The following is a 15496-nucleotide window of genomic DNA, read 5'->3' as shown; positions in this document are numbered from 1 at the left end:
TGGAATTGAAACCTTTTCCAAACGACTTGTTTGTTTTCATAAACCTGGCATGAGGTCACCCCCAACCGGCTCAAAAGTATTTGAGTAATGATGCCCGTAAGTCATGGCCCTAGGAATGCCTCCGTTTATCATGCCTTTTTCTTTTCTTTATTTTTCTCTAAATCTTCTCCCGAGTGATTCCTATATTGGCCAGGAAATAGAAGAAAATGAATAAGCCATTAATAAAAAAGCAATGTCTCGATGATACAGGTTGTAAAAAGTGATCACAATTTCTTTAGGTTAAAGCAAATCCCTCTAGATATTCCTCAATACTCGAGGGAGCAATTATTACAAGAAAGTAGCAAAACGGAAGAGTCTTCAGATGGGATTTGGATTTTGGATCCTTAAGTTCTTGGCCGAACTCTAGCTTCGAAAATGAAGAGAGATAAAAACAGAAAATAGATTCTATAATATGTATTGAGTATTTAATGGTGTCCGCTTTATATGTTTATATCTCTCTCGTTCTAGACTCTAGTTCGGACAAAAACTTTAGGAAAGCCATAATCCATAATCCTTAGGAAGACACTCTGCTGGTAACAGATTCAGACAACATAGTAACAGCCGCATGAATTGCATCCGCCAGATGTGGGACTGCCTTGGAGGTCAGACTTGCCATGCTAATTCTCCTGCAAAATTGGACAAAATAAAAGAATTGTAATAGGTGGGAATTTGTCACATGTGGATGTGATGTTCAACACGAATGCCTGGGCATGCTTTTAAGAAAGTCGTCCCCAGATCCGCTTTGAATATGACTGGTAAGATTTTTCTGGTGTCATCAAATCCGGATTATTGAGGTTGAAACAACTCTATCGTTACAGAATGGTCTCTTATCTCTGAGTTTGGCAAATTGATGGCGATGTGATTGGATTAATCCATCATGGAAATTAAGGTTAGTAAAGAATGTTGAATATCAGTTATTATAGCCATACATATATTGTTTTTTCCCATTATAGCCATACATATATTATTTTTTCCCACACATGGAGAAAAGGCTACTGGGAGTATAGTCTTCAAGAGTTCTTCTTTCGAAGTGTTCTGGTGACCATGAAGAAACAAAACAGTTATGCCTAGCAAGCAAGGGGGGAAAGGTCTCATGACCATTATGACTGTTGAAGAAAGGTTTCCTCTGGTCTTGTATATTCATCTTGTCTTGTTTACAGTGAGGGTTTGTACATTTATAGCCAAAAGCATATGCTATACATGAACGAATATTTTAGACCTAGGTTTGTTACAAATAGAATAATATGCACGGTTGTACATGCAACAGGTGTTTGTTACGTGATGCTACTATAATCCTTTGCCTATGAGGGTTGCGAGGTTGTGAGCTAGACTTCATGGTTGTGACAATATTAGCCTTGACATCCCCCTTCAAGTCAAGCGGTAGTTGATGCAGACGTAGACTTGAACTCATAGTAAAGAACCTTGTAGCTGAAAGAGGCTTTGTTAGAGCATTTGTGACTTGATCTTTGCCAGAAATGAAAGCCACGTGTAGAGACTTATTTAAGATCCAATCACACACGAAGTGAAAATTTATCTCGACATGTTTCATGCGGGAGTAAAGACCGGATTGGAAGAGAGATAAGTTGCCACCATAATATTATCACGATAAATCAGAGGAGCACGAGTAAGATTAATGTCCAAGTTGCGGCAAAGATGTTGAAGCTAGATGACCTTCGTTGTACTGGCTGTCATTTTGGCAACGACCTTAAATTCGACCTCAGTTGAAAAACAAGCTACAGTAGGTTGCTTCTTCAAAGACTAAGATACTAGGTTATCACCAAAGAAGACACAAAAGCCACTTGTTGATCATCAATCATCAAGACTAGGGGTGGGCAGCGGGGCCCCGGAACCCGCTGCCCCGCCCCGTTCGCCCCGCCCCCGCATAGGGCGGGGCGGGGCGGGGCGCCCCGCACCGTTAGGGCCGGGGGCCCCGGCTCGTATCCCAACCCCCAGCGGAGGCGGGGGACGGAAACGGACCCCCCCGGTCCGTGTTTCCCCCGCCCCGCACCTATATATATAATATAAATATATAATATATTATATATATTATATATATAAGTTATATAAGAGAAACGGCGCCGTTTTGTGGTGGACAAAACGGCGCCGTTTCTCTAAATACCCTAACCCATAACCCAACCCCCCCCCCCCCGATCCCCTGATTCCCCTCCCCTCCCCTCCCGAGTCCCTTCACGGCTTCACCCCCTTCGGCCTAATCCATTCGGTGTTCCCTCCTCCCACCGGCAACCAGTCCGACCGCCGCACGTATTCCATCATCCATCTCTCTCGCACGACGCACGAGGCCGGACGCACGCCGCACGGTAACATTTCTCCTCCCCTTTTGATTTTCTCCGTTTGGTTATTATTTTTTATTTTTATTTTTAGTTTTGATCGGAGATTGGAGGTAGGATGGGGTTGAATCGGAGATGGAGGATGGGATTGTATGGATTGTGTGCTGTGGATGTCTTCGGATTGTGTGATTGTTTGGATTCCCGATTGAATGGATTGTTTTTTTTTTGGTGTTTTTCATTGTGATTCGGACCCCTAAATTGATTTAGGGGTTTCATGATTGAAACCCCTAAATCAATTTAGGGGTTAGGGTTTCGGATTGGGGTTCCAATCCGAAACCCTAATTTTGATTTAGGGGTTGAAACCTAAATCAATTTAGGGTTTCGGATTGGGGTTCCAATCCGAAACCCTAATTTTGAATTAGGGGTTGAAACCTAAATCAATTTAGGGTTTCGGATTGGGTTTCCAATCCGAAACCCTAATTTGATTTAGGGGTTGAAACCCCTAAATCAAAATTAAATTTTCATTAAAAAAAAAGTCACGAAGTTTATATATTCTAATTGAAAAGTTTTAAATGTATTTTTATCAGAGTTGCATTTTTTGAGTTGTTACTTGTTATGAATGTTGCTTTTATTTTTATATTTTTTAGACGTTGGAATAGAGATAAATGATTGGACAAAAATTAAGAGATGAAAATATTATAATATTTAAAATAAATTTTCTTATTAAAGTGAAAATTTAATAAGATAGTTTTTTTAGTAAGATAGTAAATTTCGGAAAAATATATATTTTTCTGTCATAAATTATTATTTCTTTTGTCATGTGGTAAATAAACTATTTTTTTTAACATATATCTCATTTTCATATTTTTTAAACATCTTTCAAGATTTTAAAAAATTAAAAAATATACCAATATACTAATATTAATGTCAGTAACTATTAAGAAATGAATTTTATAAAATTAAATATATGAAAAGTAAAAATGAGAGAACAAAACTATGAAGCATATTATCAAGCACTTTTTGTTTTATTTAAAAGTTTTAAATAATTATAACTATTAGATAATTAAAATTGTTTAAAAAAAAATCAATTTGAAAATTATATAAAATCAAAAAGAGAAAAGAGAGAAGAATATAATGCCTATTAAAAAATGTATTTTAAAGTGGCCTATTAAAATAATGCCTATTAAAGTGGCCTATTAAAATAATGCCTATTAAAAATATGAAGCATCTCTCTTCGACTCTTCCTAATCAAATTATTTGGAATTGCTTATATGAGGTGTAAAAACTTATTATAGTGTAGCCATTCATATTATCATCATTATATATAAAAAGTACTTAATACATCAATAATAGTTATGAATGTAGTTTTTGCTGATTGTGTTGGATTGTACTTTGAATTTTTTTTTGTTGGAAAATCAGGAATGTCTTCGGATTTCAGTGATAGCTCGCCTTCCCCAGCCAACACCCCTACCCCAGAAACTAACCCTACTCCTACCCCTATAACGAGTACACCTTGCCCTGCTCCGAAGCCCACACAGGGCAAGAAACCTGTATCTATAGTTTGGCAACACTTTACCAAACTAGAGGGTGGGGACCCCAACAACCCACAAGCTAAATGTAATCACTGTGGGAAAATATATGGATGTCACTATAGGAAACATGGTACATCCCAGCTGAAGGTCCATCTAGAGGAACAATGCAAGAAGAGTCCAATATTAAAATCCTTAGTAGAGAAGGGCCAATCTAGACTAGATATTAAAATGGCTGATGGGAGTAGTGGGGCCGGGGGGCCAACATTGAAGGGGTATACGAAGTATAACCCCGATGAGTGTAGAAGGAAGTTAGCTCGTATGATTATCATGGACGAGCTGCCTTTTCAGTTTGTGGAGGGTAAAGGGTTCCAAGAATTTGTCCAAGAGTTGGAACCCAGATTTGTACTTCCTTCTCGTCACACCGTGGCAAAGGATATTAAGAAGATGTACCTTCGTGATAAAGATGTTTTGAGGGGCCAACTCGCGGGTTTGGTAGTTTGCCTCACTATCGATACTTGGACTTCTATCCAAAATATGAATTACATGTCGTTGACTGTGCATTTTGTTGATGCTGATTGGGTTCTGCACAAAAAGATTATTAAATTTTGTCAAATAATTGATCATAAGGATGAGACGATTGGGAAGGCATTGGAGGCCGCAATAAAGGAGTGAGGGTTGGAAAAGGTTTTGTCTGTGTCAGTTGATAATGCGTCATCTAATGATGTCGCATTGGGATATCTAAAGAATTATCTTAAAGATGCAAATAAGACATTCTTGGGTGGTGAATACTTGCATGTTAGATGTGCTGCACATATTTTGAATTTAATTGTGACTGAGGAGTTGAAAGATGTTGATGACTCGGTTGCCCGAGTTAGAATGGCTGTGAAATGGGTGAGGTCTTCTCCTTCAAGATTGGAGAAATTCAAAATTGCTGCAAAGGCTGCGGGCATAACATCGAAGAAGGGTCTTTGTACTGATGTTCCTACCAGATGGAACTCAACCTTCTTGATGTTGGAGGCGGCCCAGGAATATAAGGCAGCCTTTCAATTATTGGGTGATGAAGACATCCAATATGTCAAATACTTTGATGAGCACGGGGGATCACGAAAGCCTAATGATGATGATTGGGTGGTAGTTTCTACTTTCGTTGATTTTCTTGGATTATTTTATGATGTCACGTTGAATATATCTGGTTCTTTGTACCCTACATCCCATGGGTTTTGTCAACAAATATGTAGGGTAAAAGAAGAATTAGAAGATATGAGTAGGGGTTCCAATGAAAGGATGAGGGGGATGACAAGTTCCATGATGCTAAAATATGACAAGTATTGGGGAGATTTGACTAGAATGAATATTTTCTTATATGTGGCTGTTATTCTTGATCCTCGTCTGAAAGTTTCAGGCTTGTTATATGGGTTGGAACTTGTTCACGATTAGGTATGGACTGACATTATTGGTGAATTGGCCTGAGATACCCTGAAAAAATTGTATGACGAGTTTATGACAATTAAGGGTGGTACTACATCGAAGACACATACACCGACCCCAACTCCTTCTACAGACATCGTGACCGGGCCTCCTACAAAGAAGCGCAAAATGTCGTGGACTAAGACCCTCGCACAGAATCCCACACTAGTCCATCAATCTACGGAGGTCGTTTCTGAGTTAGACAACTATTTGTCAGCGGATATGGTCCAAGATGATGATAATCATTTCGATATATTAGGATGATGGAAGAATGCCTCAAAGAAATATCTCATCATTTCTGAGATTGCCCGCTGTATTTTGGCCATCCCTATTAGCACCGTTGCCTCAGAGTCAGCCTTTAGTACCGGAGGTCGTATATTGGATCCTTTTCGTAGTTCATTGTCTCCTACAACTGTAGAGGCATTGATATGCACACAGAGTTGGACGATAGGAAAGGATATTCATGTTCCGGATATTTTAGATTTTAAGGAGACCGATGAGGGTGGTGATCAGTCTGGATTTGGACCACCTGGTAATTATTTTTTATTTTTTTATTTTAATTTTTTTATATTCATTTCCATTTCATCGTTATTAATTTTAATATTAATTTTTGTAGTAACACATGAGACGTCTAGCACATCTGCAACATAAAAATGTGTTCAAGCCCAGGCCGCCCCAACTGTCATACCTCTTGACTCAAAGACAAGCCACAACTGACAAGCCTCTTTAGAATGATCAATTTTTAATGATTTGTAAAAATTTTGTATTCAATAATTTGTAATGTTGATACAATGTCCTTTGGACACTTTTATGTTTGTAATTTTGTAATTGTTTAGCCTTTCAATTTTGTAATAGCTTAGTTATTATTATTAGTTTATTACGTATTAGACTCTTAGACATAACACTTTTTTTTTTCTTTTAAATTTCAGAAATTTTTTTTTTTCTTTTTTATTTATAATTTTATGGGCCCAAAATGGCCCATTGCTGAGATTTCTGGGCCCAAAATGGCCCAGAAATTGCTGCTGGGCCCAAAATGACCCATAAATTGCCTCTGGGCCCAAGGCCCAGAAGGGGGGTGCGGGGGGCCGGACGGACTGGCCCCCCACCCCGTACCTCGTCATGCGGGACGGGGTACCCCGCCCCCGCACACCGGAGGCGGGGGACGGGGTGGATTTTCCCCATCCGCCCCATGCGGGGGTGGGGGGCGGGGGCCCCCCTAATCAAGACACCCTACCCAGTCAGCGTCAGATAATGCAATTAAATTAAAGTTTGAAGATGGTGAAATGTGCAAGCCAACCTGTGATGTATGTTTGAGATAGTGCAAGATGCACTTTACTGCTTGCCATATACTAGCACACTTTGCCAATAGCGTAAGCTAAATCAAGCTGTGTGAAAGACAAGTAGTGAAGTGAGCCGACGGTGTTGCAATATAGAGTTGGATCGTTGAAGAGGTGTCCTGAAAAGGCACTCAATTTTTTGATGTAGCCATAGGACTATAGGAGTCTTCACTAGTTTAGCAAGTTGCATATTGGTCTTTATGAGGAGATCCAAAATGTACTTCTATTGGGTTAAGAGCAAACCATTTGATGTAGGTGTTATTTCAAAGCCTAGGAAGTAATGCAAGTTACTGAGGTCGGTAATGGGAAAATCAGTACATAAGTTGGTGATAAGCTTAGTGATATAAGGAGTCAAAGAACCAATGATAAGCAAGTCATCTACATAAACAATTACAAAGATTGTGCTGGACATGGTTAGTTGTAAAAATAGGGAGTGATCAACTGATGAAATTGTGAACCCGAGATCAACAAATCTGCAGCCTAGTCATGAATACCATGCTTGAGGGGATTGATGAAAACCATAGATGGACTTATGCAACCTATAAACATGAGATGAAAATTGAGGATGAGAGAATCCAGAATGTTGGGACATAAACACGATTTCATGTAAGGGGCCAGGGAGAAAAGCATTCTAGACGTCATATTGATAGATAAGCCACTGATGGGTCATAGCAAGAACAAGGACGAGGCGCACAATTATGGGCTTCACGATAGGACTGAAAGTCTAGTCAAAATCTATTCCAAATTGTTGAAGGAAGCCTTTGGTGACTAATCGAGCTTTTTGGCATTCAATGAAGCCGTTGGCAAACCGTTTGGTGCAAAAAACCCATTTACATGTGACGATGTTGGAATCTTGTTTAGGCGGGACTAAAGACCATGTATGATTAGCTAGAAGTGCATTGAACTCATTGGCCATGGCCTTACGCCATTTAGGGTGCTTTTGAGCTATGGTGAAGCTTAAGGGTGATTCAGGAACAGTGTTGTAGTCGCTGATGAAAGCACGAGAAGGAGGCCACTTGATTGTTCCATCTTTGAACTGGCTAGGTCGAAGAGAGTTTGTGCCTGGCCGTGTCACCATTGGATGTGCAGGTGGTGGAGGATCAACTGAGGTGTTGCTCTGTGTAGTTAGTGATAATAGAGGAAAAGAAGAAGAGGGGTGTGGGCCCAAGAGAGAGAAAGAAGATGAATTAGTTACCGTTGAGATATTTAAGTGAAGAGAGGAAGGACCACATGAGTTGAGGAGGTAGTGGACTTGGATTTGGGCTCATGAGCAAAAGGAAATTTTATTTCATTAAAATTGACATATTTGGAGGTGTAGGAACAACCCATGGGAATGTGATAGCAAAGAAAACCTTTGTGGGTTAGGCTGAGTCCAAGAAAAACGCAGGGTAGAGATCGATAGGAAAACTTGCGTTTGTTATATGGTGTGGTGAGGGGCCAACATTTAGAACCAAAAACACGTAAATTGTTGTAATCTGGGTGTTTTTGATGAAGTAGAAAATAAGAGGAAAGATTATTGAGCGATGGGGAGGGAAGTATATTGATTAAATACACAACATGAGTAAATGCAAAAGGCCAAAAAATAAAAGGGACCGAGGCATGGGCAAGGAAGGCTAAACCTGTGTCCACAATGTGGCGATATTTACGCTCGATGATGCCATTTTGTGTATGAGTGTGAATGTATGTAACACAATGAATGATGCCATGAGATTCTAAATATTGAGAGAAAGGTTGAAGATAAGGAACAAGCTACACTGTCCATAACAAGTAGTTATTAGGCATTAATTTAATAGAGATGGAGTGAGAAAAGCTAGGGTTAGGGAGGGTGGGAGATGGTGAGTTTAAAGGAGAAGCCATGGACGTTGGTCCTATGAGGCTCTGTATACCATGTTGAAGAAAGGTTTCCTCTGGTTTTGTATATTCATCTTGTCTTGTTTACAGTGATGGTTTGCACATTTATAGCCAAAAGTAAATGCTATACATGAACGAATATTCTAAACCTAGGTTTGTTACAAATGGAATAATACACACTGTTGTACATGCAGCAGGTGTACTGCTATAATCCTTTGCCTGTGAGGGTTGTGATTATACTTTATAGTTGTGCCAATATTAGCCTTGACAATGACCATTGTAGACATAATTCAGCTGAGTGCTATTGACATTTATTTGGGGTGTAATTGGTCTAATTTTAGACAAATTTTAAAATCGAATTGATATATACTAATTTCAGAATTTTAAAAATTCATATGGACAAATTTATCACAAAAACTGGAGTTTTCGATTTTTTCGATTTCATTTCAGTTCAATCCCATCCAATTTACCATTTACATGTATGGCCAAATGTTAATATGTTTATATATGATCACATGTGTAAACATGCATTTATTAAAAAGAATATATATGATAATTTATTATGCCAAAAATATATTTGTCTTTGATATATATATATTGTTATATTAATTGGTAATTTAGCATGTACTATATAATATAAAAATTAAATATATATATATATACTAATCCAGTTCAGTTCAAATCAGATTTCAAAATATGAAAATTAATACCAAATCAATTTCAAACTAATTTCAGTTCTAAAGAATCGGTATTAGACCAGACTGATTATGAAGTAGACTAAACCCACCAATTTTTTGGTCTATTCAACCAATTTTTAAGTTATCTTTTACACCCCTAACATTTCTTTTTAAAAAATAGTAAAAGAGGGAAAGAAAGAAATTTTCTATACGCTAGATTTCCTCTACGAATAATAAAGACCGGGGAACTGAAGTTTCTTACCCATCAGATGTCATGTATATATGGTACTCTCTCGTCATAAAAGCAACTTGTTCTGAGTTCAATCCCGTGAAAGTAAACATTCCAATCTGCTTAATAACATGACTCCAGTCCCCAGGTGTACCTGCCAAACAGATTAAGTTAAATAAATGCATACATTTTTTAACGCAATTAAAAGGCACACAAGCACTCTTCTTATGCAACAGAATAAAACGGTAAAATGCCGACCTCTAGCACGCAGGGCATCAAAAAGTTGCTGGCGCATGCTGATAATACGGTCAGCCATTGCCTTCAACTCAATAGTCCATTCATTGTACATGTCCCTGAGAGTGAAACACACAAAGATGTATGCAACGGAAAAAATAAAAATGAGAATTCCATGAAATAAGAGAGATTTCACGTTCGCAGTTTGTCGTTAGGATCTCTCCTGTCACAGATCGAAGTAAACAGTGGGAGTTATTACCTTTGATTTGGTCAGTTTGATAAAAGTACTCTTAAAAAAAAAAAACTAAATAGAAGAGACATGATACTTTTAACAAAAATTTTATGTATAGTTAATTTTACGCATTTCACTAATCTAATTAACTGCTTCACTTTTTTCTAATATAAAATAATTGTTTCTAAAGCAAATGTGCCTAATTGTTAGTCGAGAAATGATTACATGTCCTAAGGCATCCAATCATGGGATCGAGTTATTTAGTACCATTACTTTCGCCTGTATTTTTTGATTTTGGATATTTGTTGAACTCGTCACTCCCTCTTATGTATTTCTTTCTTCAGTAATGATATTATCTTTCTTCATCTTTATAAAAATAAAATAAAATAAACAAAGAGATTACCTATCCTTGAGGATGGTAGCCGCAATAGATGCACCGTGAATGGGTGGAACTGAATACATTGGCCTGATTACAAGTTTCAGCTGGCTCTCAACCCTGCTTGCAACATCAGCTGTCTTGCAGACCTAAATTGGCATGTAAAATATAGGGAAAAAAAAAAAAAAAACAGAGAAAAGATGGAAAGGTCGATATCAACTGTCGGTGAACAAACAACGGGACTAAGAAGCGAAAATCTGATCATATATTAATTTTCATTTTAATTACAGCAGCAATCAAAGAAATGGACAAAATCACTAAAAAGGAACTCATTCACATTAAGCAAAATGGGGTGAAGAATCAAAAAGTCCATCGTTATGAACATTGTATCTTATAGGTAAATAGAACTCATCCACCCGCACAACCCAAACACCATCAGGCAAAAGGTATGAAACATTAACCGTGTGGATGTTAGTGTAAGAGTTCTTACTATGCTCAAGGCGCCGACGCGTTCCCCATAGAGTCCCATGTTCTTGGCATAACTCTGGGCTACAAGGCATTCACCACCATTGGCAGCAAACATACGAACAGACTCTGCATCTGCATCCAGATCTCCACTTGCAAAACCCTTTCATACCAAAGTAATGAGTTGATTTCATAAGATGGAACGATATTATACGAGGAATACACATTTGAATCCTGGTAAAGGAAAATCACTTGTTGTATTTGTTGCAAACACAATCATCTACCTGATAAGCATTGTCAAAGAAAGGCAATAGCTCTTTTGATCTCATCAACTGCCTGATCTGATCCCACTGCTGTATGGTTGGATCAACACCAGTGGGGTTGTGAGCACATGCATGGAGGAGCACAATAGCTCCAGATGGGGCAGAACCAAGGTCTTCAAGGAGGCCTGTTAGCAACAGTAAGTAGCATCTTAAGGTGAGAAAGGACTATTGATATAATATGTTCTTCACCACTTACATATTCAAGAGAAACATAAACACTCCATGATACAAACAACTTGCGATAACCAAAAAACAAAAAAATCGAAGGCAGGAGACCATAAGATAAAATACAAGAAACGCGAGTTAGTGATTAAAGAATATCATCTCACATATAAAAGCAATCCATTCAAGACTTGTAAATAGGATAGTTGCAAACCTTGGAAGTTTAGCCCACGTGTTGCTGGATCATAATAACGGTATGTTTTTACAGATAGACCTGCTCCAGCAAGTACTTTTGGGTGGTATCCCCACGTTGGCTGGGGAATGTATATGGTGGGCTGCATAACAAGGTAGACCGTAGATGATAAGGTTAATTGACGCCATATAATGATCAACTATGGTAGATAAAGAAAGAATCGAGTGAGCACTCTACTTGATGATAATGTCTAGCCAAAAATTCACCTCCGACTCTCAACGAGCCTGTACCAGACAAGCATTGAACAGTAGTAACCCTGTTCTCTCGAATGGCGGGGCTAAATCCATTGTCAAAAAAAGGGAAAGCAATCAGGCAAACCGAGAAACCTCTTAAATCAAGCAAGTTGATATTCTATAAGAACTAAGAAGCGTTATCAAACACTGCTGGGTCTAATACTTCACATAAAAGGTTGGGCATCCATACCTGTCAGCACCAAGAAGGAGCTTAGCACTCAATTTATTGAATTCTGCGAGTCCAACAATAGGAAGATATTCCTTCACGCGTGACCTAGATATCATACAAATTCGAATTCAATTACCAATTTGCGCGGTTGTTAAAAATCACACCAATAACCATAAAATAGCTTACCTGTCATTAACAAGCTTCTGCTCTGCCTGCCTGACTACGTTCAGAACAAGAGGTTTTCCTTCCTGTTATATAATTGATACTGCTAGCTTAACAACATGTCGACTCAGATATAAAAAATATGAAGCCCAACATTTGAGATCAATCAGATTCGTCCGATATTTGTTTATCTAAAATCAATTAAGCCATATTTTCAATTCTCAACACTAGGAAAGCAAGTACAATGCTTCCCATCCTCCGGGAATGGAAAAACAAGAATGCATATCTTAACTACTGAAAATCGGTGCTTCTTGTTCAACAATTTCTCGGAAACATTACGTCAAATTAGTCCATGAAGGGGGAAGAAAACTCACGTCAGTCCGGTAAGAGCCAACGCCGACATTCACTTTAACGGGGCTTGGATCTTTGTTATATGCAACAGTCACCTATTAATCAAAGATGATACATGACTATCATCGAAACATATACATGGAAAAGTTTATCTAAGAATCTGGTTTGTTCAACATCTGCGGTCATTAACGTTTCACAACGCCCATATCGATATAAAAAATAATGGAGAATTGAAACTTAGTCAGATTTTAAGGATTAACTTCAATAGCACTCATTCGTATAGTATCCTTGAGCTCTGGTTTGCAGCTGTCAAAATACAGAGTAGGATGAGAAGCTCAACAAAACGATTTAGAGGTCACATGGTCTCCAACGATTGCGACCAAAGTCCATAAAACCGGAAAAATAAATAAATAAATAAAACATCGCAATCTCGCTGGAAAACGTGAATACTAGTTTTTCTATCGACTGAGCAAAGGAAGATCCGTGGAGAACAAAAATCTGGTGGAATCAATATAACACATGTTCCGACAAATGTTCTTTAATTTTTTTCCTCGGTTCTCTGAAATCAAACTGAGAGAGAGAGGGAGAGTACCCCGAGGATGGGATCTTCGGGAGCGCGATGAAGGTGAGCGAACACGGAATCAGCATGAAGGCCGGAGGTGGGAGAAGCAAGAATGGCATCGTTGGGATGCAGAGAGTCCATGAGAAGCGAAAGGTGTCTGAGGAGAGCGTTGAACCTGCGGTCAGTTAGTGAAAGAGAAGAAGCTGAACCAAAACAATGGCGGATGTCGTCGTCCCTCCAAGTCCTTTAAACGCTCTTCGAAAAACAAAGAATACAAGCGCGCGGCTTCTCTGGTTTTCGGCAACTGTTTGGATACAAATGGTAATAATATATTAATAATAAAGGGCCACTCTGTCTTCGACTTAATTCTGAGAATTTATAAGTGGAAAGGAAAGAACGGATAATTATATATATATATACACTAGGCGAAAGCAGCACGTTTGCTTAGTTTAAATTTAATTTTTTTTTGTTAATAAATAATTTTGTATTAATAAAAACATAATATTTTTAATTAATTAAATAATTAACGATGCAATATTTATATAATTAATAAATAATTACACATTATGATATATTATAAAAGAATAGCATTAATAGAATATATAGTATGGTCCTATAAAGAAACATTATTCATAGTTTTATAAAAGCTATTTAAAATAATTCTAATTCTAAGATGATGATTCAGTATTTTCTTCATCTTGCATTACTTCAATAGAGAAGATATTAAAATATCTATATTTTTTCTCATTCAGTTTCTCTGGATTTATATAAACTTGAATCTTTCAAAATTTTTTTAATAATTTCTCTGCAACGCTTTTAACATATAGTCGATGCTCCTATAAAATAAATTTTGAATAGCAGATTAATCAATGATAATTTCTATTTATCATTTCTACACATCATATTTATTTTTTATAATAAATATGTAGTGTATAGATGATAAATAGAACAACTTAATAGTTTAATAAAAATAAAATAAATAATAAATAATATTAAAATATATAAAATATATGATATGAAATGATAAGTAACATTTTTTGTAAATCAAACAAATAATAACATTACTACTAAGATTATATATATCATTTATAAAATAAAAATAGTAATGAGTGCAAAGTATAAAAAAATAAAAAATCTTTAGGCTTAAAAAAAAGCCTTAAAATAAAAGTTTTAAATAATAATTGTCACGCTCATTAAAACATTCATAATTATTCTCTTTAATGGATGTAAAAATCAATGTATTTTGGTCAGTCTTTATTGATGTGCATTTTTAACACCCTTTGTAAGTGTTCATTTTTCTTAGAGAACGAAGTTTTTTTATTAACATTTGAAAATTTTTTTAACATTGCCATTTTTTTCTTGGATATCGAAGTATTTTTTTAAATTAGCATTCAAAATTTTTATATTTGAAATTGTATTTACAATTTTTGAGTATTATTTTAGAAAAATTAATAATAAATATAATATTTAAATAATAAATTTTAATTTTTAAATAATAAATTTTACTTTTTTAAAGAAGAGAGAAATGCAGATACTTATTTGCAAGATAATAATAAATTGTCTGCAAGTGATTTGTCTTTAAGAACAGTAGAAATTGTACCAACGGCACATCAAATGCAATTTAAGGTCTTCGACAACTGAACCGAGCTCCGCTGTAATCTCGCTGCTGTATTTTTCATTTATAATGCAGAGAGAGAGACTATGACACATTGATTGAACTGTTTGAAGAGACAAGTTCATCACCATAAAAAAGGAGAACTTGTTTCAATAATATTTGAAAAGACTCTGACACTTGCCCTTAGTGGAAAGTAAAGTGAGTTGGGTTGCCATAGCCAATTATTTTAGTAATATTTTCCCAGTATACACCTCACTTGATGCGTGGTGAGTCTTCGTCCATAAAATTATAGCATTCCAAGACCTCACATGATTTCCTCCTCTTCCTCTTCTCAAAGGACTAAAAACAATTTTAAGGGGCAAAACATCAAGCAACTAGGAAGCAAAGAGTTTCTTACCCATTAATCTCTCCATATCGATAACTTCTTCCCTTGTATTAGTTGTATATGCCTTATCTGTTAACATAACAAGATCCTCCACAAGAGGGACACAAATCTCCTCATACTGGCAGGTTAAAAAAATTGCTGTCAGTCCAACCAATTGACGTTTCTTTCTGAGTACTGTTTGAACTCCCGTGTGGGCCCACTTGTGGTAACTAAATTCAACTGACTTCTCCTTATGGCGTATTCTTTTCATGAAAAGGTTCTTCCCTGCTGATAGGAACTGCCAGTGTCAAATACCTGACATCATGTGTATGAGCTCTCACATAATCAATATAGGTCCATTTCTTCATTGCTATAGAAGAAGCTTTGTCATCACTATTACCGGAATATATCATTTTCACATCAGGCCAGTCAAAAACCATGTCGTCCTCATCTGAGTAATTGTCCAATTCTTCCTTCACACCAAGTACTGGGTTATACCATGTTCTAAGCCCCCCATGTTTGCTAGAACATATATGCCTAGGAAGAAAAGACATGAATCTTCCACACTCATCGCT

The 15496-nt window shown here is 37.0% G+C and overlaps 1 protein-coding gene across 1 annotated transcript; it reads right to left on the bottom strand.

Moving 5' to 3' along the window:
* Nucleotides 1-199: 199 nt before the first annotated feature.
* Nucleotides 200-13270, bottom strand: LOC122316940 (aspartate aminotransferase, cytoplasmic-like). Its single transcript, XM_043133808.1, has 12 exons — nt 12973-13270; nt 12404-12475; nt 12054-12115; nt 11889-11972; nt 11643-11742; nt 11427-11547; nt 11012-11175; nt 10753-10890; nt 10290-10411; nt 9679-9773; nt 9454-9574; nt 200-665 (listed from the first exon to the last, which is right to left on the bottom strand). The coding sequence occupies exons 1-12, from the start codon at nt 13081-13083 to the stop codon at nt 554-556; spliced, it is 1302 nt and encodes a 433-aa protein (XP_042989742.1). The 5' UTR covers nt 13084-13270; the 3' UTR covers nt 200-553.
* Between the last annotated feature and the right edge of the window lie 2226 nt (nt 13271-15496).

The sequence above is a fragment of the Carya illinoinensis genome, chromosome 7, assembly GCF_018687715.1.
Source record: "Carya illinoinensis cultivar Pawnee chromosome 7, C.illinoinensisPawnee_v1, whole genome shotgun sequence".
NCBI classification, from domain to species: domain Eukaryota; kingdom Viridiplantae; phylum Streptophyta; class Magnoliopsida; order Fagales; family Juglandaceae; genus Carya; species Carya illinoinensis.
This window is presented reverse-complemented; position numbering and strand designations above follow the sequence as displayed.

What these genes read in the sequence shown, in the direction of transcription:
- LOC122316940 (XM_043133808.1), bottom strand. Translation starts at nt 13,083, where the DNA reads ATGGACTCTCTGCATCCCAACGATGCCATTCTTGCTTCTCCCACCTCC. An exon ending in TCTTTGACAATGCTTATCAG is followed by an intron (nt 10,891 to 11,011) that starts GTAGATGATTGT and finishes TTGGTATGAAAG; the next exon opens with GGTTTTGCAAGTGGAGATCT. An exon ending in GCGTCGGCGCCTTGAGCATA is followed by an intron (nt 10,412 to 10,752) that starts GTAAGAACTCTT and finishes ATGCCAATTTAG; the next exon opens with GTCTGCAAGACAGCTGATGT.